This window comes from Megachile rotundata, chromosome 10, assembly GCF_050947335.1.
Source record: "Megachile rotundata isolate GNS110a chromosome 10, iyMegRotu1, whole genome shotgun sequence".
NCBI classification, from domain to species: domain Eukaryota; kingdom Metazoa; phylum Arthropoda; class Insecta; order Hymenoptera; family Megachilidae; genus Megachile; species Megachile rotundata.
In genome coordinates, this window is record NC_134992.1 from 15,016,294 (window position 1) to 15,039,942 (window position 23,649).

Sequence of the window (23,649 nt, forward strand, 5' to 3'; positions counted from 1 at the left end):
ACGTTACCTTATAGAATTTTCGTCGTCGACGATTCTTCAGATAATCTGCGTCCCGGATGCCAGCGTTAATTAGAGATAATTATCATACCATGGTTGATCAACCGTTTTCACGTAATTGCCGTCATACAAAAATTCTGTTTCCTATGGTAAATCAAAGATGGCACTGCGGCTAGTAATTGAATCGATATCGATACACATCGATGTAAACGATTCGATTTACTCTCGTAATGCAATCTAACCTAATCGATTTAGTAAAAAGGTTAACAAAGCTAAATATATCTACATAATAAAATTACGCATTGTATTCTAACTTGATTACTTTCAACATTATATATATCGTTGATCGATAATCGATAATAGCATGATAGTACAATAGAAATAGATAAAAGTCATACATATGAATAACTGGATATGATTAAAACACGGTTAAGTAAATATTGATCAGTGTGCTTCATTATTCGATTAGGGATTTGCCGTGTATTCAACTATCGAGGAACAGTGTATGAAACGATCTATAAGCACGTTTAACCGCAGTTTGTCCACAACCCTTTGATTTTTCCGCGTGGTTCGGACGGCGCCGTATAATCAACCATAGGACACTTATCAAACGCAGGGAACGTTATCAGTACAGAGAAGGATGAATCAAGGTAAATCGCGTGTGATAAAGCAAGAGACGAGACGATGAAATAGAAAGACAGAGAGAAAGAGACAGAGTCGCGTACACTTGGCTACTTAGCATTTACATCCGCCATCCATTTTGCACGCCGGTACTTTAATCCCTATTCTTTACCTTTAGGTGCCTGCACCCATGTACGTACAAACGCACATACCTACGATCCGTCAACGTGTGTCACGTACATTAACACGGATTGCTGCGTTTTCACGTTGCCGAGCAATGCGTGGTCTACATCGCGAGTGCGTAAGTGTACGGGCTACGGGAAAGGAAAGAGGAAGAACAAGAGGGAAGAAGCAAAGAGAAAAAGGAAGAAAGACGAAGAAAGAAGGGAGAGAACGAAGGGAGAAGAGAACTCGGATGTGCTGTGGAGCAGAGTCGTGTGAGGTGAGGGCGCACCTGGACCTTCTTCTCCATAGGCGTACAAGGGCTCTCACTGCCTTCCACTCCACGATTCAACCACCCAACGGACTGCCTCCAGTTACGTGTACCAAAGTTTCTTCTTTCTCTGTTTTCGACCCTTTCTTTTTCTCTCTCATTCGCCCGTCTCTCTTTCTCTTTTTTTAGCCACGTAGATCGCACGAGAGCGTGCGTACCATTGGAATCCACGCCCGCCGACACAAATGCGGTTTACAGCGGCTTTGCCAGAGCAGCGTGATGCTTGGTATTTTGTAAAAAAGACAAATTTTACTATTCCGGTATCACGCAAAAAGAACAGAGAAACGTAATACTAGGATTATAAATGAAAAAAAGTGATGGAACATCGCGTGACGGTTTGAAGGATCATACAGTGGAATTTGGAGATTGCAGAAAATTCTAATGAAATGTTAAATGCATTAAAAACTGATAGGTTAGGTTAACACGTTCCGTGCCACGTGTACCACCGGTGGTACACGGTAAACTTGATCGTCAGGCCACGTGTACCACCGGTGGTACACGCAGTCATATTTATTCAATGCGTTGAAAACATATATTTTATTACAAATATAATTCTGTAAATTATATTTCTACCTAAAAAATGAAGTATTATACAAGATGCAGTATAGAACAAAAGAAAAAAAGAATTACTTATGTATTGAGGATGTAATGAAATATTGTATGATAATATATTAATCTTTAGTCAAAATATCAAATGGCCTGAACGACAAGTCAGGCAAAATTGGCTTGGCACGGAACGTGTTAAGTATTACAGAACGATAAATTTTAAAAAAGGCGGGATATGCAAACTACATTTTTATGATCATGCAAGGTTGCAACTTGGTTTTTTGATTTCTTCTCTTCAATGTTTCAGCGAAACTTATAAGAACTGCACACGAGCGCTGTCTGACCAAATTCAGTTGGTCGGAAATGGTCGAGGCGCGTACCCGTATGGAATCCAGAGTGAACGCATTACACGCAAGCGACGACTCGTACTCGATGAAGATGTAAGGGCCGCATTGTGTCCTGTACCGTCGAGAGAACTCGAGAATAAAGAGAGAGAGAGACAGAGAGAGAAGACGAGAGAGAAAGTATTCACGTATATACTGAGCGGGACCGCAACTACTAACGTGGGGTAGATCTCAGCGCGGATAGTGCTTTATTTCATCAAAGGGACAACAAGGAAGCCGAGATAACGCCGCATGCTTCACAGAAAGGAGCACTTCGGATAGAGGAGTATGCACGGCACGCACGACGCACTCGATGATCCATAATCGTGTGTAGTCGCAATAACCACGCTCCAGTTGCATCCTTCGTGAAATTCTTCAAACAGTAATCTTCAACGAAAAATACCGCACAATAACTTCCTCTTTTAAGACGATGACAATAAATCTTAGAGTCACCGCATAAAACTGATAAATATAACAAATATGATAAACGAAAATGGTACATCTTTTCTGAACGGTCTAAGAAACAACTATGTCACCAGTATTAATTAATTAATGCCATTGCATCGAAGGTTTATAGAATTTCGCTCGAGTATAAAAGTTAGAACAGCAGATGAACACGTAATGGGAGCACAGAAACAGTATGGGAAGCTGTACCAATGGAACGAAAGGGTTGTTTACTGTTACCCATGCGGGCTATCGGAAGTATCGGCTTGTGTCGCTGGACGAAAGGCCGGATAATTTTATGCGGGCAATGCGAATTAAATAAGCCATATAATACCTCTACTTGATCGTGTATCATTAAAGAGGTGAGTTTATAACAAAAAGTAGAGTTCACAGCACATATAAAAACGCGAAACGTTAGTATTTATAAAGAACATTATATTCAACAAAGTTGTAGGTCAAGGAGTTGGTATGAGTATATCATAGCCAAGATCGAATCGGTGGACAAAGTTTCCTGAGCCAAAAAGCGTCTACCGTTGAAACGGTTCTACAATATGGGTTCCCGATTTCAGGGTGACGATAGAGGAGCCAAAGAGAGGAGAGGGAAGAAAAAGAGAGGAAAGGAGAGAGAGAACAAGAGCGTTGCTCGCTATTGTTTTCTCGAGTGGTACTCACTGGTTCAATGCTCGCCTGCTCTGGTAGACCGGTACCAGATGTACCCGGACCGCCTGGTTTCAACTGTGATACCATGCCACGCCATTCCTGATGACTACGGTTCCCAGCTTACCAAACATTTTTGCCATTCTTCTAACCAGCAGCGACGCGTTATTCATTTACGCTATTAGCTAAGTTCAGCTGTTTGCGTGGATCAAGTCAAAGGTACTCGAGGAGAAGGACTAAGAAAAATTACAGTCGCAGATTTCTTACAACTAATCTGAAAATAACGGGTTGCTGACCTAATTTAGCTTGACCTTAACACTGCAGCAAAGAATGGAATAAAATATTGGGACTAGGTTTTATAACGAACTTACCTTCTGATTGTTTTTAATGGATAGATAGGAAAATTCAGCTAACACGATTTTGCGACCAACTAAATTATATATTTTTTTTTTGTTTTTAGTGCATACATTAAGAAAATGTTCGCATGTGATGCGAATAAGCTGTGAATACAATGAAAATCATATATGTGTTTCGCCTTTGGTTGATTGTGCACTGACGATATGTACGAATAAGTTTGAGAAACAAGGCGTTGACGCGAAAGAATCGATCGGTAACAAATAAAATTTTGATAAAGGAATGTCTATTGCTGTGTAGTGAATCTTTGCTTATCACGTCGATTGTAGAACTAGCCATATCTAAGAATATTAAGAATCAATTTTTTAAATCTAATGCTTCAATATCTTTGCAAATTGAAGTTTGCAAATTTCTTTTTAACAATTCCGTTAAATTCGTAACACAACAGTCAACGTGTTAACACTTTGCCCACATTAAATTCGACGAAACTCCTAAAGAATCGTAATTTTATTTGAAGCTTCGAGAGATTCATTGAAGTGCAAATTTGTACGTCACCAAAATAAGCGGCGATCAGCGCGTTTACAATTCTGTCTCTTTAGCAAAGCGTCAATTGTTGCACCGGCGATAGGAATGATGAAATTTGAAGGGAAAGAACGGCAATTGATGTTGTTTAAAAGAATACTCTGTATTACAACTGGCGAATAGCATCCACGACGACATTGTAACTCAGAATACCGATCAATTGTTGTACCAACACCGAATGAAAAATACGCTTCATCAAGTTATACGATTAAAAAAAAAAATAGAAGAATAAATCTTCGTAAGAAAAAGAACGAGTTATATCTCGATAATCTACTGAAACTTAAATTATCCTAATGATAACACGCATAACATGATCTCTCCGATTACGATTGTTCACGTGAAATATACAATTAAATTCCCATTAACAGATTGTGCTCGCTCGAACGTTGCTTCTCTTGCGTGTGTTCTGTCGCAGCCGAGGAACAACCTTCCGCGATATCGTTTAATATCATACAAATCCTTTTTTTTCTTTTACAATGCGATTCATATAAAATTACACTTGATATATCCTTACGTCGCTAGCTCGCGGATAATAATTGCCATCACTGGTCGCGCTACGTGTCACCGTTATAAATCTTTGTCCAAACGTTGTCGTAGTGCTTTAAGAACACACTAACGCGGCAAAACAAAAGGAAAATCAATTTATTATTGCACGATTGTATGCTTTGTTCCTCAACCGATGAGCTGGGGTTCTGGAAACTTCTTGAATGTACAGAGCGAGTCAATTGCATCGATCGAATAAATTCTCTAAAATTTACACTTCTGTTTAAACGCATTTTGATACAACCAATATGTAACGTCACTTTAGGTTTCTTATTGACTCACTCTGTGCACTTTGCTTGAAATTTCCTGAACTTGTATCATGTAATACCGAAAGATAAGTCTGAAATTTTGTTGATGCAACGTAGGCTCTCTTCGTTAATGAGAAAGTGGAAGTCTTGAAATTTAAAAAAGCTCAGAGGGAACTTAGGGGGGATTCGAGGAAAATGTAGGAAGAACCCAAATGGAAGCAAAACCCAAGAATATTTAGATGTATGAATGTACCTAATTTAAATGCTGCAATTTTTTCCTACACTTTCTTTTAATAGAAAGAAAGCCTAAGTTGCAGCAGCACATCAGTCGAGGATTCAATACCTAATACCAAATAGGTATCGATGTAAATGAAAATAAAAATATCTGATCCCAATCAGACAATTTCCTGGCTCTTTTTGATTGCAGATAACAAAGATCGAAGTGAAATTTGACCGATAATCGAGGTCTCGTGATGGCATTAGTCGAACGTAAGTGAACACAGAAACATCTACAGTCTACCGTCGCCATCCTCCTCTGTTCCCGCCGCTTCCACTGCTGTTCCCTTGGTAATTAGAGGAATAATTCTGGAACACCAGAAGACACGTGATTAACGATCGAATCTACCTCGCACTCGAGGTGTTCTTCAGTTTCTGCTACTTCAATTGACTCGGTGAAAACGGTCATGGGGTAATATCACACGTTAAAATAAAACTTCTATGCGTTTTGTTTTTAATACTACTCCGTAAAAATCATTGAAACTACTTTAATTATTCAAACGAAATATAATTCTAATTTAATTATTTTTAGAAATTGAAGAATCAGTTACCCGTTGATTGTACTGCTGCGAGCCATAGCTGCTGTACTGTTGATTCTGATACTGGTTCCTTCCGTACTGTTGACCACTGTAGTTATTCCTCTGCTGATATTCTGGAAAACGCTGGTAATTATGAGGTACACCGTATCCCCTCGCCCAAGGGCCAGGCGCCGTTTGACTGGAACCGGCACTCTCGTATCCTCCCTGATATTCGCTGCTCTGATAACCTGGACAAATTCAGTGACACTCTGAACATCTATAGAAGATAATATACAAGATAACAATGTAGTACAAACTGACTCAAACGGGTCAGTTATTAAGAGAGCTAGTACTCTTTGAAATCGGTTTCGACTACTTGTGTCTAAGTCGAGTAAGCATACAATTACGGAGATATAAATTGGGTGTCCAAGAAGATACTCAAATTTCAATTGACTGGACTTACCCAGGTACTTGTACAAACGAGTAAGACTGAGCCATCGATGAACCTGCGAACGAAGTCGCGTTAATCGTTGTACCTACATATTGCAGTGGCTTTGTCTATCAACGGGGAAAGAAGGAACGTAGAAGGCCGTGTTCCCGGGCACAATATCAGCGTAGGTGAATGGAAGACGGAGCGTGGCGGCGCGTGTCACGTGTTCCCTCGAATAATATGTAAACGCGCGTGCAGCCCGGGCACGTCGAACGGAAGACAGAGCGGCGGGGCCAAGTGTTTGTCAGCATCGCGAAACGTCATAATGGAGCCTCGATGCTAATAACGGATTTTCGAAAGGGCAATGCGCCCGGTGCAGGCAGGCGCGTGCAACGACGCAGAGAAATCAGGCAGGCACGCACAGCGCGAAACAGAGAAAGACAGCGCCCCGTTATACGATCGTCGTTTCCCCCAGGAAGCCGTCGAATCCTCGCTCCGCACGCCCACGCAAACACGACTGCGGCGAGACGAGTAGAAAAAAAGAAATTGGAGGCACACGATATAATGACGACGCTGACAAAAGGACAAAACGGTTACGCCCTCTATACTGCTGCGACTACTACTCGCCGTTACGGGTCGTCTTTGACTCCCGTTGAATATTTATAACTCGCTTTCGAATCATGCTTTTTACGGTAGTCGAGGGGAGAGAGCGCTCGACGAAACGAGTACGAGACTCCGTTTGTTTGATGTATCGTGACGAGTGGAAATCAATTTTAATTGAATTGATTATAAGCTAACCGTGGAGGAGGCGGTCGCGGTAAAGCCCCGATCGGGCGCGAGCCTTTCGCGAGACCTCGAGGATCCGCGGAAAACACAGTAATGAACTTCGCGAATCTCGTATTCATGTATTCCACGCGCGCTCGTCTCCCGTTGTCTGCCACCGATGCGTTCATCCAAGGGACCATCGATCCACTTATTCCAGTTAAAACGAGTCAGCCTTAAGACGCGTTTACACTAGGCAAGTAGGTAGTACCGAGTTACCCGTACGATTCTTAATGATCTACTTTTGCAGGAACACACAAAAACCCAACGTAATTCTCGAAGCACATCAAGAGACTGTGACATAACACGGATAAGTTCAGTGAGAGATCCCGAGATTCAGCGATTTGACAGTGTAAGGAGACTATCAGTGACGCATGATAATCGTACACTCTGATTCAATCGAGCTCGTAATGAAAGGTGGCAAACATCGTCAATATTATCGAGGGTCGAAGGGGTGGTCCTGTGAATTCGTCTACCAGTTTATAGAGTCCTGTCTCTATTCCAGGAGCTAGCTCGGCTTTCTCCCGTTCTCTGCGGCAACAATAACATCCCCCGTGGATTCCAACCCTGGAACGGCTTCGAGGGACCCCCACGGTAATCCTCACCCTCGCCGAAAAAAGGGCCAAAGGGGGAGGGTTTAACAGTTTACACGTCGGATCATCCCTCGTTATTGTTGCGTTTATGATAATAGCAGCCGACTGCCACGCACGCAGACCCGGCTGACCGCTTCAACCCCATCCTAAGGGTCAAGATCGTTACCACGCTCAGGTATTTAATTAGACGGCTCTGCCGATGCTGTACCTCTCGTTACGGTATTAATTTCACTGTTTCCATAGGAGCATAACTTCTTCCACTTTACTGGATACGTTTTTGTGTTGGATTCATTTACGCTGCAGCCTCTTGGCGGTAATGGCAATATCTACATCAACAATGTCTACTTTGTCTATCGCTGCGTGTAATATGATTGTTGCATTTAATTTTCATTAGTTCCCGTTTAAACGAAATTAAACATTTTTAATGCGTTCAATTTTACGTACTGCATAGACACATTTATCCGCTGTTTCAGGGAGAAGGATTCAATATGGTGGTGATAGCGATTTAATTGGAAAGTTTCGGTCGTTTGGAAAAAATGATTTTCCAATATTAAGATGGCGGACAATTAATTACAAAATGAAAGCTCCGCCTGCTCGACGCTGAAGCCCGCGAAATTGTATTGGAAAGGCAGAGGGGAAATGATGGAAAGAGAGAGATATTCGTTCATACGTTAGGTAGTATATGCGCTGTGCGTTGCCTATCCGCCATGGGTATTGGATTGGATTGGATCGCCGCGTCAGCAATACAAACACTCGAAGCCTCGATGTGGGTCGGCCTCTCCCGTTCCTGTTTCAAACTGAAATTACACTTTCCCGTCCGACCCGACGTCCCCCCTCACCCCCATCTATAGCCCCATTTTTATTCTTCGCGTTTGTCGTTTTTCCATTCGTCATAAAACGTTTTGCCAAAGTTTTTGTCGAAGTTCACCGTTAAAAACCAATCGCCATTTTCAACGGTTTTAACAGCACGGAACTCTGATTTTATCAGGTTGTTGTATATCAAATGGCCATGGAATAACATTTATCATGTATCAATTCAAACTTTAAAATTTCATCAAAATTAATGCATCAATGTTTCATCGATATCGTTAGTTCCAGCTGACTGCTGGCTGGAGCACTTTATAGCTTAGCAATATCCACTGGCGAATATTTAGTTTGCCTGCGTTTCGATAGCAGACATTTTGATTTATTTCTCTGTGGAGAGTCTGCAGTTTACAGAGTACGAAATCCTTTTTTGGAAACAATCCCTATACGGAGATCATGAAAGTTTAATCTTTAAACTGTTGCATTATTGATTAGTCTCCATTTATTTAAAAATGAAATTACATGTCTTAACAAGAATTCGAAGTACATTATATTTTTGCGTTTCAGCGATTTCAATGATGCCAGAAGTTCCGTGAACCGTTCAAAGCTCCAGGAAAATTGGTCGCAAACTGTGAAGCCGGGAGACGACTTTCACGGAAGAGGAATCAGAGAGGAGGTCGACTGCGAGCGTCGGAGCGTTTCCGTTCGAAGGATTAGAAAATTAAAGGCGGAGGCACAGGTCGGCGGAGTTCGAGGCGCGTATAAATTCTCTCCCCCGCGAACGGGAGAAAAAGACCCGTGGCGGGCGCAGCACGGAAATCGAAACCCTTTAACCGCGCTTTCCTCGAGAGGCGAGACCAACCGACTAACTCGAATGAAAAGGCACCGGTGCTGGTAAGAGACACTTCGTGCACGCTCCTGCTGGCGTGTATCCGAGCACGAGAGAAAGAAGAAAAAATGGAAGGAGGAGAGAACGAGAGGGGGCAAAGAGGAAGGAGAAGACGCTTATTTAGCTTACCTTTTACTTACACGTGCTATACAATGTTTACCTACACTCGTCTAAGCGTATAAGACTGGAGGGACTGCTCGAGAGGAATAATGTTTGCGCAAGAAGAATGGATATGCGATTTCGATATTTAAAAAAGAAAGGGATAAGGGAAACTAGTGTGTATCAAGGTTGCCACGATGCTGACTTTCTAACGGGAAGGTTGTTGATTCCCTTACAATAGTCAAAGCGGCCATTGACGAAAGTGCCTTGGAAATTTAATACACGAAATCAAAGAAGCAAAGTTTCAGACTTTGGTAGCATCAGATATACGATAATTTCTCCAAAGTTTAAATTGTATTAATGTTATATTTCGAATATAATCAAAGAGCGCGATACGCATACGTCCAACTAAGGAGCATAAAATTAATCTCACGATCGCATTACGAACAATGATTATTTGGAAGAATAACCTAAGATAAACCATCGAAAGTCCACAAGTCCTCCACGTTCATTCTGCAAAGAACATGACTGTTCTCCAAACAACAGTGCCGACATCAAAGTCAGCCCCGATTTAAAACTTGCATGTCTCGAGACATTTCTCGCAAGAGCAAAACAAGAAAAAGGGGTTGTGCTCCGTCGAAACGTGGACGGCAACTACCTGATGACAAGAAGAAAACAATGAGCAGCAGCAGCGGCGGCGGCGGCAGCAACGTACGTTCCCCATCGTGGCTGAAGGCCTGTACAAGATGGCGCCTAGCAAGCCGGAGTACCACTCGGGCGATTTCCGGTGGCTTTGTTCCGCGCACCACTCGTACACGGGGTGTATTCGATGAAACTCGAGGTTTAAAGGCGCGTTTTTCAGCCCCGTGCTATGAGCTTACGTGCGTGCGCGAGATATAAAGAGGTTTTTCTTCTATGAAGCCAGTTAGCCAACGAACCGGTAATTCCTCCGCCGCTTCTACACGGCCCTCCTCTCCTCCTCGACTTCCTCTCTTTGCGCCGGTTCCTCGCGTTTCGACTTCAGCTTCCTCCTTTACTTCTTCTTCTTCTTCTTACCCTTTGCCGGCCTACCACCGTTCATTCTCGCCTTTGCGCACTGCAGAAGAAGAAACGAGCCGGGTGCAGCTCAAGATCTCTCCTCCTCTAACCATCCCTTCCTCCCCGTTTCTCTTTCTCTTTCTACCACCGAGCGTTTTCCTGTTCCTCTTTTCAGTCGACGGTAATGGAGGCCCTCGAAGCCGGTCCTTCTAGCGCCTCGACGAGCCTCCTACCTCCGCGAAACGAAACGAAACGAAACGAGAGACGAGACACGTTTACCCCACCGACGACTTTTACTTTCTTTCTCCCTCGGTCGCGCCCCCGTTTCTCCGTTTCCTGCGTTCTCGCTCGTTCCCTCGACAAGAAAATGCAAACCTTGGTCGGTGTTATAACGACGAGGCCAACGGCGCGTTGATATCGCTCGCTAATGCTTTTTTCATCGATTAGGGTTAGCCGGTATTCATGGGCGACCGTTTCTAACGTTCGCAGCCGGAGAGAAGGCATGGAGATCGGTCACAGAGAACATCTTCGATCGCACGATGAAAGAGTGGTACATAATAAGAGAAACCACATGCATTCTTTACAACCGTAAGTATTTCAAAGTTCTTACAAATTATGCGTAACAGTGAGATTCAGAAATTTTTTACATTTTTAGCGTCGATGCAACGAGATTTAAGATTTACAGGATGCTGTATCGGGAGATCGTTATTGGAATTTACCGCTCCAGGCGTTTACAGGTGCTTCTATGGTTCTGACGGTGACTGTTATCGAAATTTATGTTCAGATACGAAGTACATTATGGAACATGCGCAGATTACTAAAAGTAGTCGGTGGCCTTAGTCACTTAACACCTATCGGCTTTGGTAAGATCAGCACTGACATAATTAGGGACCAAGATAGTGCCTCTACGATATAAACTAGTTCTCTTCGCATAGTAGGTTACTTCATGTATCTAGTATCAAAAGTTTATAAACTTTCAAATTTTCAGGTCCTCGAACTTCCCCGAAACTCGGAGCAAATGTCAATTCTAAGGGAGCTATCAAGATCCACCGAATCGTATCATAGTTGCGACAGAAAAATCAATCTATGGTTCCGGATTAACAATCGCGAGCGGAATAAAACGCATACGTCAAGTAAAAGCGTGACCGCGAGCGTCGTTTCGTTCTCCGGGTATTTCAGCTTGGTCGAAGCAACCGGAGGGGGGTGGTGTGCAGAGAGAATCGAGGGAAGAGGCGGGTGGCAAGAGGGACGCACGCGGGGGTAGGCAGGCAAGAAGGTAGGACAGGGTGTACGGAGGAGGGACGAAGAGGCAGATGAGAGAGAAGGAGAACGGTAAAGGGCGAAGATCGAAGGAGGACGGAGAGAAACACTTGACCCTGCCTGGCTGGTTGCCGCACAGCCGATGCTGTGCCAGCAAACCCCACCGTGCAACGTGCGTTAATAAACGCGACACCGATGTGTTGGTCCCTCGTCTGTGTGCTCCTCCCGTGCCCTCGACTCTTTCTCTTTCCAGGCCCTCCACCGACTCACCCCCGTATCTCGCCCTGTCCTCGTTCAACCCGTTAGACGCACGCCCACCGGGCTGTTCGGGCTCGTTCGTCCGCGCATGCGCGCCGCGGGAAGAACGAACGCGTGTGTGGCGCCATGACACGCACACGTGCACCAAACAGGAAAGTGTGGGTTGGTCGGTCGCGCGCGAGTAACGTGTTGACTCTCGCGATCGCGCAGCTCCTAATTTATTTACAATTTCGCAAAGGGGAGCCGGATTGATTCGAGCCCCATCCAACGACGGGATCCAATACCGGGGCCCAAGTAGCCCCGCATGGACTGCGTGCCACTGCTCCCCCGTAATTCGCTAGGCGTTTAATTGCGAACCCCCTATAGAACGACAGCTCGGACCACCGTCGTTGCTCGATGATTAATGACTTTCTGCGATTGCATTGTAAGATTCCTTTGCGCGCAAAGTTGTCCAGCGGGAGGAACTTTCGAAAACTGGTTTACGATTTGTGAAAGAGCGACCATTGTACGAATTGTCAGAACTTTTAATCGCGATAAAGTTTGAAACAAGCTTTACTCGGAGTCAGAATTATTAGGAAGGAATGCAGCGACCGTTCGAGCGACGGAGAAGCATCCTCGAAGAATCGAGCGTGGAGTAACCGAAACTGCAAGGGTCGCGTGACATTTGGCGAGGTCCCGCATGGAGCATCGTCCAAGAAATATCGTCCACGAGACAGAGAAGAGACGAAGCGGTATAAGACGCGTAACGCGAGAGAGACGAAGAAAGAAGTATGCAGAAGCACTCGTGTCAGAGGCGACCAATAAATTTATCGAGCGGGTGTTGGCATGGAGACTGCTGGACAGAGTTCGGTCGGATGGCCCAGAGGGCGATGAGAGGGCACTCGAGAATCCTCCAGGAGCCCGTCACGGGGAAATTGGAGGCAGCCACGGCGGCGGCGGCCAGGAGGAGGAACACCGAGATGGAGGAGGAGAGACGCGTACCCCTCGAAGAACGACGAAGACAGAGCCTGTAGAAAACGAGGAAGGAGAAGCGCGTGGAGGAGGCGAGAGGGGTTCGAGGTATCGATTTCTCGCGGTGATCCAATCAACGATGGTGCCTTATCTGACGCCTTTGCCACCCGCTTTAACCTCTCTCGCGAGGAGAGCCTCGAATGTGGTCCTCGCCGATGAAACTTGGCCTGAATGATAGGTTCATGTGCGCGCTAAATGTAACTGAAATTATAGCGGCAAATGTGCGGCTAATTACGGAATAAAATAGGTGTCAAAGACCTGTATAGATACGTGCGAGAAGCGAGACTCTTCGTTCGATAGTGACCATGGTGCAGTTGGCAACGTACGAGACTTCAAACTTATTGTCGCGAGTTCGAATCCCGTCAGAGAACATCTTTTTTTCTTTGAATAATTTTTGATATTAGGAAACGTAGATTTCTTGATTATCTATTTATTATACTTATTGGTAAAATATGTTCATAAAGAGAAATATATGCAGACTTATGTATAAGAAATAATTTTATTTTATTTCTGTACATACTTATATCGAATTATAACAGTCTCGACCCGATAGTTTGCACAAAGTAAAACGTTCTATCGATGAGTTGGCGGTTTCGAAATTATGTTCGTCCTCCGAGTCAGAAACTCGGAGAGTCTGCGACAAAATCGATACACCGATGATGCGAGGCAAGATGCAGCCAATATTTAACGAGCCAGCCTTGCCGAGCTGGCTTTCTTTAACCTCCGGTGATCTTTAATTCATTAACGGCATTAATTATTCATCGTCGATAACGACGACGGAATCGCTGATCTCGGCCCCCTTGTCTTTCCAAGAGGTAGACTGTGCTGTGCCATCGCCGGCATATCTAATTTTCGCACAAACTCCACATTTTATAATATTAGCAGATACAACTTTGTAGTCCAGAAATTTGAAATTCTCTTATTTTCAACTTGTCAAATTGATTAGAACCTTAGTGTCCACTTGTTCATGTGCCATTCACAACAGCTATGAATGAAAATTGACAGATGAAAATGTCTCGAAAATGAAGTTCGAGAACAATAGAGGAATGTGGAGTCTACTCGCAATAATCGCGTTGATGCTGGACCGTAAAGACCCAGCTGATCGTTACCGGGTGATCGTAAATACATGCAGCATCGTGGTTACCGAGGAAAAGGTAGCGGTGGATATAAACGTGGGGCATAGACGACAGCGAGAGCAGCCAGAGGTAATGCGCCGGCTGAGGCAAGGGTCCTTGCTTTGACTCCAAACTCACCAGTATAACTGAATGCCTCTCTATAGGCCGAGTACGTGCTTCTAAGTGCATCCTGATTTTTCGAAGCTCTTTGATTATGCTCTCTCTCTCTTTTCCTTCTTCTCTTTCCTGCTCCCTTAACCACTCCTCGTAATCCCTCGTTCTCGGCCTCTTATTCCCTTTTCTTCCTGCGTCTTTCCACTTTTTCCTATGCTCGATCTACCAGACAAACGTACGAACTCGTGTCGGAGGAAACAGCTGAGTCTTCTTTTATCGCGTTAATTACCACCTTCTAACATACACTTTATAATAACGTTAAATTTAGCAGATTAAACAGGCATACAAATTAAACAACAAAGATGACTTCAATATATCGCAGATTCCGTTGGATAAATCGTGGACCGAGGCAGAGGTTTTTACGTGGACGTTCTCCGGTGTGTACGGACGGCTAATCCTTCTGACATTGTTCCGAAACAATACGACATCCGCCCCTAATTTGTACCGGCTTCTATCGTTTCTGTTCGGCGTTGTAACCATGGCTGACAGAGTCAATATTTTCGCTGTCTGGGAAGGAGACGGAAATATCGGCGGAAATTCGAGCGGGCAAAGTGTTCGCCACCACGGAGAAAAGAGAAGAAAAAACGCGGACTTCTGCATAGTTTGCTTGCTTGCTCAGCCGTTTCCGATTAACTCGCGTCTCGCGTATACATCCGACTGCCATCCCTCCATTTTTCTTTCTTTCCTGATACCGTCTTAGTCGTTCGATTCGCAACCAAGTATCATTTACCTTCTACTTGTTATGTCTCTGAAGTCGACGATTTATAGTACGCTTACATATTCTTCAAATTCTTCTCTGTTTTAATTAGTACAATTATCTTACAAGTAACTAATCTTTCAGATCGGTTCTCATAGCATAACGTCATTTCACTACTTCAAAGATGTGTGAACATATGTTAGTTTGTTTTTACATTCAAATCAGATCCTAGCAAGCTTATACCACACTCGTTAATTTACCAGAAAGTGTCTTTGACAAATTTCCTTCAGCATACTGCTCAAAGTATGCAGCCAATAGAAGCACTTCGCAGTCGATGTAAAATGGCGACAATAAAAAAATGTCATAAGCGAAGAGACTATGTACAGCACAGTTAATTTAAGAAATACGTAAACGCGGTTTTGCGTGTCTGATGACTCGTCTGATAGAAATTCGAGGAGACAAGATGATTCGCGAGAAGGAAAGGGTAAATCACGTGGAGGATGAAAGTGGCGGGCGACCTAGTGAGTGTTCGAGTCGCACTCGTGGGACCTATGTCGGTTCAACTGGTTCTACGTTTGATTTGAGGGAGCAAGAGGGATGGAAAAAAGGGAAAGAGGGAACGAGAGCAGAAGAGCGAAAGAGTAGTGCGCTCGGCGTTGTAGGACTCTCCGCTGGAGAGCCCTCCCTCTCTCTCGCCTGCTTAAAGCCCTATCCACTACTCATTTATCAAATAAATCAACACAGCTACTTGTGCACCTGTGAAGAGATTCAACCGCGGCCCGTGCCGTCCAAAAGCCCGTAGCAATCTCCGAATCGATTTCTTCCCAAGAATCGACCTAAGAGATTCACGATCGATGTACTCTATTCGCACTTTTGGTCTTTCAGCGTTTGCTGCTAGTAAGATACTGTCAATGTCTCTTTGGTGTCAATGAACATCGAATGTTGAATAATATAGTCTCTTCAAACCTTCAAGTTAAACTCCTAAATTTCCTGATGCTCAAGTCATTAAAAATTTCTAACTTCTCGAATCTCCAAATTCCGGATGCTCGGAGTTTGATGATTGGCAAAATTCGAAATTGCAAATGCCTAAATTAGCAAATAGTGGAATTAGCGTGGCGATATAACCGGTGGCGCCAATGAACGAGTTGCCGGCAACTGGCAGCGCATTAAACGCTGAAGAACTCTCCGATACTCGTCGCGGAACGTAGCATCGAATGAAATCAAACATTACTCGAGTGAAGGGTTTCTCGTTGACGACCAACATCATCCATCCAAAGATCCTTCAGTCGGCTAAACGGTCTCTCGAAAGCCCGTTTGAACGTCGTGGAAAAAAGCAGGACCAGAAGAAAAAACAATCACGCCTCCCCGGCTCTTCCGACGGCGTCGAAAAGTCGCGTTCAAGAGTCTTCGCTGCCGGTTGGAGGATCGTGATTAGGCGATATCGAGTCCTATACGCGATCACTCGACGACCGAGTAGATCGAGGAGGAAGGAATCGAGGAGAGGAACACGCGAGTGAAAGCAGGAAGGAAGAAGGTCGCGGGACGACACGATGGATCCCTGAAAAGCGTTGAAAAGCTGGCTACTCGACTTTTGTAACGGAGTTAAGAAGAAAGAAGAGAAAGAGGAGAGGACGCGTAAACCGCAGGAAGGAGGAAGAAGGGGAGGGAAAGAGTGCGTCACGAAGAAGAGGAAGAGGAAGAGGATGGTCCTTGTACACCGAGGACCCCAGGATACCGGCAAGGAGTATCCTAGAACTGTCGAGGATGCTTCAATCCTCTTCCTCCTCCCGCCGAGCGTGTCTCTTCTTCTCTTCTCCTGTGCCTCGTTTTCTTTCCGCCATCCTTTTTTTCTCTCCTCGCCGATACTGGGTGTCTCGCTTAATCTTTCATTTCGATCTTCGACTTTTCAAACTTGTAACGGTGTCTATGACGCACTTACTCCTATCAGATATTGCAATTATTCCTGTCATAAACCCCCAAATATATCAGAGCAATATTAAACTTCACATATGTGAACATCGGTCGATTAAAAGTAAACCAACCATCACGCAAGTATCCTCCAAGAGTCCAACATTAAAATTAAATATAACATGAAGCTGTTACATATCTAACTTCCAATATAATTATATTAGGGGTACCGAAAAGTAATCAAAATCTTGTTTGCTGGCGAAAAATATTTATTTATTAAAGAAATCTTAAATCAACAAAATAATATCCATCACTTTCTAACGCTTTTTGCCAGCGTAAAGGCAACTGTTCCCTTCTTAAAAAAAGTCCTTCGATTGTTCATAGAAAAACTTTGAAATCATCGAAGAAATTTTGATTACTTTTCGGTACCCCTAATAATTGAAATATTCCACGAGTTAAAAAAAAGATTTGCAAATTTCGTGGTTGAAAAGGAAGATGGCGAGACACCCAGTATGGCGGTGTCCCATCAGGATCTACTGTTGCAAAGGGAACCGTGTCTCCTTCAAATGCTACACCGAGAGGGATATCGTCCTCCCTCGCAACCCTCTTTCACCTCGTTCGCCTTCTTCCCTCTTTGCCTTTGCTACTTCTGTCCCTTGTTTTTTTCCTGTCCTCGGGACAACGCGTGTGCGTGTCTGTCGTCTCTGTCCCCCTTTTCCGCCCCTTCACGGGGGCTCTGTGTGCCGCGAGACTTTCCTACGGATTGCAAAATCAAGGGCTCTTCGAGGGCTCTGGAGTGCCCGGGCGTGCGAGAACCCGCTAGGCGACGATCTTGCCGAACATCCACCGTCTAACTCCAAGGGCATCCACTTATTCTTCGACTTCAATCTTCGTTAAAACTTTTGCGCCGAGATAGATGTGCAGAAAGCATCTTTCTTTATTTGGGAAGTTGTCAAGTTTTTGGAATTTGGGGAATTCAAGAAGTTAAATGAAAAAATTAACCCTTTGCACTCGAAGATAATTTTACCGTTTGCAAACAGCAACTTCAAAATATTAATTAAAATGGTAAATGACTTCTTTTGAAGTTATTATTTCTCTACTAATAATTTCCACTATTGTCTATTTCACTATGTTTATACATCACATAAGCACTATTATAGAATTAATTAAATAATGCTTCTTTTAAATTATTGTATTAAATCGAATGGCGCCTCTCGAGCGCAAAGGGTTAAAAATTTAAAGATTCTATGCCTCGGGAGTGAACTCGATAACTGTGGATGAAAATTCCAGAATTAAAAAATGATCCAATTGAAAAGTACAAAAATTCCAAAATCAGGAACCTTGGTAAAAGTGTGAATGTACACAAGAAGAATTTCTAAGTATCCTCGAGGAAATGGAATGAAGTAGAGTAAACACCTATCAAACGATATCCCAATTTCCGGTTTGACCGCGAAATTCGAGCCGCGCCCCCAGAAAATTCCGTAGGAGCCGGTGAAGAGAATTCCACAGGCTGTCCAGGACGATCTGGAGTCCTCGAAACCAGTGAAATCAGATACCTCGGTAGCGGGTAGATGGGTCAACAAGTCGGTACGTCCAAAACGAGATCACTTTAAGCTAGGAACACGGTTATTCACGGTGAAACCCGATATGTTGCGGAGGAATCAAAACGTGTCATGGATACCACCACTTAGGCCATTGAAAGACGTTCACGCTTCCGATGGACAATCGAAAGGAAAGGGACTGGAGGACTCTTTAACTGGTAGCGTGAGACAACACTAGTCTATCTATTCATCGATAATTAATCGAATAGTCAGCGATTTTTATGGAGCTCTTTTTTTTGGATGCATAAAGTGTGGACAGATGAGCTACATGAAAACTAGTGTTCAGGATGAGTAGGAGTATTTACAATTTTTAATATTGTTTTTAATTATTAGAGCTGGATATATGTTGGAGTCTACATATGGACTAGTTGAATAAAATCATATTTAACCCTAATGTACATAACGTGAAACTATGATCAAGAAACAATCTCAAGGATGTTATTCTTCTTTGAGGTTGTTGTAAGAGCATCATGTATGTACACATGTGCTCTATGTGTACGTAGAGTATGTTTATTTAATTAAACATACTTGTCTCTCTTTTAATTATTTAATTTGTAGCAAACATTCTTTGTTCAGTTTATTTCAGTTGCTCAAAGCAAACATATTTTAACATTAAAACTACCAAACCAGTGAAAAGACCGCTCCACAAGATTCTTGTTATAGGCACACATTTTGTTAAAGTATATTTCTTGAATTCAAAATTGATTTTCATCGAGATAAAAAATAAATTTGTGTACTAATTTATGTTTCGTTTGCTTATTTATCTTTTAACTTCAAATTGAGTACACATTATATGCCGGGTTTAGTGTTAGATATCTTAGAAATGTTTGATAGACCTATGTCGAGAAACAAAAACGATAGCATATTTGGTGTTTCTGAACGTTCGCGAGAAATGACGAAAAAGTAGAAGAAAATGGTAGAAAAAAGAGTTTATCCTGATTCAAGGGGGTGTAAAGCCGTAGGAACCGGCAGGACCAGTAAAAACCGAGGAGTACGGCGCCTGTTAAAATCCGATTCGACGGATGATCCTCAGCGGTGACTACGGAAAGGCACAATAGAAGAGATTGAGAGAGGAAAAGAGGAACGATCGGATAGGAGAAGAGAGAGAGAGGGTGGTTTCGACGGCGGAATCGTTGTTCCCTCACTTCGCGCGGAAATGAGGTGGAAAACCGCACCCTCGGGACCTCGACTCACCTTTTCTTTGCGTTTACCGGGATACTAACCGCGGATTTCTCCGCTCCTGCGGTTTCTTGATATTACAAACGCGCGTAGAATAGCGCCGAGCGGGTTCTCGAGATCAGCCGAGCGCGAACAAATCGTGTGCCAAGGTAAAAAAAATGAAATGAAAAAAGAATATGAAAGAAAACACGAGGCCCTCGTTCCGAAACTGGATCGACTAGTTAGAGGGTCAACGGTGATCTACAAATATTTCTTAGTTTTATTCGATTAATATTTAGAAATGCACTTCAAAAATATTCACTTCGTTTGCAATAAATCTTAAAACTATTACGATTTTCAGAGGGTGCAAAAATCCCACAGTAGCAGTTATATTTAAGCAAGAAAAAGAAACATTTCTTACTTCTATCTTAAAAATTGAAGAATTCTTTTAACCCTTTGTACTCGAAGATACTTTGATTGTTTACAAACCGCAATTTTAAAAATTAGTTAAAAAGTTAAATGAATTTTCTTGAGGTTATTCTTTCTTTACTAATAATTTCCACTATTGTTTCACTATGTTTATACATCACACGTGACACGTTAAAAAATGCTTATTTAAAATTATTGAATTAAATATAATAGTGACTGTGAGTCACCTCTCGAAAGGGTTGAAATTCTTTTTAATCATTCTTTAATCAATCGCAGAACCTTAAAGAATCTATAGAATCCTAGTCTTTCATAAAGTAAAATCTGACGAATTAATCTGTAAGTCTTCCTCGAGTAAATAGATAAATTTTTGGAGTTCATACACGGTGAAAGGAGACATCAGGCAGCTTTGTATATCCGCGGTATAATCGTGCGTACGCAACACAGGGAGGCAAAAGCTCGTCGTCGTTTCTGAATTAATCTCATTCGACTGCCCCCTTTATGCTCTCCCTCGCATCCTGCGGCGTGCCTCCTAGCCGTTTCGTGGCTTCAAGGTTAATTGGAATGAAAGCGAAGAAAGGAAAAGGAGCAGAAATTCTGGAGGGCACCGGACAGAATCCCACGACTGCAGTTTTCTTCGGTACCTAACCGATGCTTTATCTCTCGGTATCAAGAATTTCTATCACAAAATTTTAACAGAATATGCTTTACACCCCCTTGAGATGCTTGCAAAAATTCGGTAGACGTTACAGTTTTCTTCGGTGCCTAACCGATGCTTTATCTCTCGGTATCAAGAATTTTTATCACAAAATTTTAACAGAATATGCTTTACACCCCCTTGAGATGCTTGCAAAAATTCGGTAGACGTTACAGTTTTCTTCGGTACCTAACTGATGCCTTATCTCTCGGTATCCAGAATTTTTATCACAAAATTGTAACAGAATATATTTTACACCCCGTTGAGATGCTTGCAAAAATTCAGTAGACATTACAGTTTTCTTCGGTACCTAACCGGTGCCTTATCTCTCGGTATCCAGAATTTTTATCACAAAATTGTAACAAAATATGCTTTACACCCCCTCGAGATGCTTGCAAAAATTCGGTAGACGTTACAGTTTTCTTCGGTACCTAACTGATGCTTTATCTCTCGGTATCCAGAATTTTTATCACAAAATTTTAACAGAATATACTTTACACCCCCTGGAGATGCTTGCAAAAATTCGGTAGACATTCGTACAACTTCATGAACAATTTACAACTGAAAATTGTGTAAGATTTTGTAAAGTAATCGGATTACAAGAGTATTAGAAAGGAAATTGCACCGTTTACTTTGGAAAGACGAGGGAACAAACGGAGACTAAAGAGAAGAAAATTGAGGGTTGCGGCACAGGTGTATCGATGATCTCTGACAAAACAGAATACCTTTTTTTCGTGGACTGCCCCGTGTCTAGGATATGCGCACCATTTACTTTTATGCGGCATTACGTGAAAGAGCCTCGAGCCATTCAGATCATCCCCTAAAGCTGGACGAGGAAAAAAAGAAGATTGTTCTGCAGACCTTTTCTTTTTCCCTTTCTTACGTACGATCTTTGCTCCGACAGTAATGCGAACGGACAGGATGGTCCTCGACTCTTAAATTATCCCGGAAGTCAACGTAACAGAAATTCAAAGGAAAAACGTTCGCTAAACGTGATTGACGAATAGCAAAATTTCTCTCGAATTTAATCTGTCGCATCTTAATTCAAATTAAAATAGAAACTTTATTTGCATCAATATAAGATTCCTGATTGCGATTTGAAGACGTGCAGTCGACAGATAACATCGATCTCGCAAATCGAATGGGGTTGGTTTGGTTTTAAGTAAAAGTCCAAACGAATCGAGCCTTGGGGGGCAAGTCGGGGACTCTGGATCGCGGTAGCCCTAGGGGCACGAGAGAGGGTCAGCCTTTCTATTAGCCACTAGAAATCGCACGAACCCTTCACAGGGACAGATCGAAGCGACGTGCAAGACTGCCTTTGGCCCCTTCTCTAATGGAGTTTCACGCTTGCAGAGAGAGAATTGGCCCGAAGTCGGGGAACGATCTGCCGGATCTAGCTGGTCAACCGAACAATTGATAATCAAAGCCATCCCGTCGGTGGTCCTTAACGAGATCCGCATCTTAACATTATCGAATTTTGTCGAACATTCGATTGCCAGCCATACTTGATTTTAGAACGTATTTTGTATTAAAAGTATGTTTAACCCCTTGCACTATTTTCACGAGTCTGACTCGTGACGCACTCGTACCTCGGCCGTGATTGATTTTACTCAAATTTTTAATACGCTTCAATTTGGAGTTCAAGTACAATTATAATTTGCATAGACAACAATTGAATAATAACATATCGAAATAACATTTCAATTTTTTTGTCTATTTTAATATTATAGCTTAATTGACGCACCTGACAAATAAGTCGTAGTGCAAGGGGATAATAAGCTTGCACTTCTGGTACATCAACTGAAAGTTTGAATCTCGATGAAGACCACATAAATGCTATGTTACAATTCAGGATACAAAATGGCTCTCGGTAACATCGAAAAATTTGATGTAATAAATCGAACAATATTGGTGTAATAAAAATTTAGATTTGTCTTTGATTGTACCTCCGATAGAGCACGAAAGCCCAGGTCGCCGATGGTAACACTCGGCTCCTCCGACACAACCCTTGCACGACAAGAGGATTTCTCTCATTGCTAATATTTTTTTTCCTATTCCGTGAGCGAGTCGAGGAGAGGTGCGGCGGGCAAAGGCCGTCCCTTTTTCCATCTCTGTGTCCTCCTCGAGCAAGAACGAGAATAAAAAAGAAAAAAAGTATCCGTATCTTTGACGAAACCGAAGAAGAAGAGTCGTCGTACGTGTCCTTAAGCGACTTGCCAGGCTTCCACGCTAATGAGGCGCGGCGTAATTAGTGAGACTGTCTACTGGCCTGGACCCTTCACCGGAGGGCGGATCCCTCTCGACGTCGAGTCGCTCTCTCACCCCTTACACTCCACGCATCCTCAACCCGTTTCACGATTTCTTAGCGGCACACAAGGAACCGCCGACACCTACCAGAAGATTCGCGACTTTCAACTCGACTCGCGTGGCTCCGTGCTTCTCGCGGAAAAAATACCACGATTAAATCCGCCCCACCTTCGCGCGCCACCTTAATTTCCTTTTACCCTCCTCGAGCCTTTCCAACCCTGGACCCAAGAGGATACGACGCGGAATTTCATCGTTGTACGTAATTTTTACCTTGTTACGCAATTTTCCTGCATAACGGATTTATACTATTTTTCTCTAGCGTGTGTCAAACTGAATCAAGTACAAAAGCTAAGAGAGCAATGCCCGATATTCTCGATTTCTACATCTTCTTGTCCCATCTCCAAATTTTCCCTAGGAAAGACTAATTTGCTACGCTATTTTCCTGCATAACGGATTTATACTATTTTTCTCTTTGGTAAAGCAACGTGTGTCAAACTGAATTGAGTACAAAAACTAAGAGAGCAATGCACGATATTCTCGATTTCTGCAAATTCTTGTCCCATCTTCAAATTTTCTCTAGGAAAATTTGCTACGCAATTTTCCTGCATAACGGATTTATACTATTTTTCTGTTCGGTAAAGCAGCGGGTATCAAACTGAATCGAGTACAAAAACTAAGAGAGCAATGCACGATAATCTCG

General features: G+C 42.9%; 1 protein-coding gene and 2 long non-coding RNA genes across 15 annotated transcripts in view; 1 reads left to right on the top strand and 2 right to left on the bottom strand.

Moving 5' to 3' along the window:
• LOC105662330 (uncharacterized) overlaps positions 1-143 on the bottom strand; it is a 43,000-nt gene extending 42,857 nt beyond the window's left edge. The window contains exon 1 of the long non-coding RNA XR_013039482.1: positions 8-143. This is a non-coding gene — a long non-coding RNA (uncharacterized LOC105662330). The remainder of the gene's footprint in view (positions 1-7) is intronic.
• Positions 97-13,292, top strand: LOC105662322 (uncharacterized). Of its 12 annotated transcripts, none has more exons than XR_013039493.1 (12): positions 97-111; positions 467-647; positions 797-1,523; positions 1,965-2,846; positions 2,933-5,556; positions 5,677-6,129; positions 6,212-7,110; positions 7,165-7,331; positions 7,420-7,682; positions 7,751-10,925; positions 10,993-11,200; positions 11,326-13,292. It is a non-coding gene; the product is annotated as an uncharacterized LOC105662322 (long non-coding RNA). The 12 variants fall into 12 exon arrangements; XR_013039492.1 differs by lacking the exon at positions 97-111 and adding an exon at positions 146-259; XR_013039498.1 differs by lacking the exon at positions 97-111 and having other exon boundaries at positions 485-647; positions 1,965-2,536; positions 2,610-2,846.
• Rat1 (5'-3' exoribonuclease 2 Rat1) overlaps positions 4,162-23,649 on the bottom strand; it is a 28,605-nt gene continuing 9,117 nt past the window's right edge. Inside the window, exons 16-17 of one of the 2 annotated variants that reach the window (XM_012283747.2) lie at positions 5,696-5,939; positions 4,162-5,453 (exon numbers count right to left, since the gene is read on the bottom strand). In XM_012283747.2, the coding sequence (XP_012139137.1) occupies positions 5,378-5,453; positions 5,696-5,939 (320 nt within the window). In that variant the 3' untranslated portion in view covers positions 4,162-5,377. The remainder of the gene's footprint in view (positions 5,454-5,695; positions 5,940-23,649) is intronic. The other variant, XM_003702634.3, reaches the window with a different exon arrangement.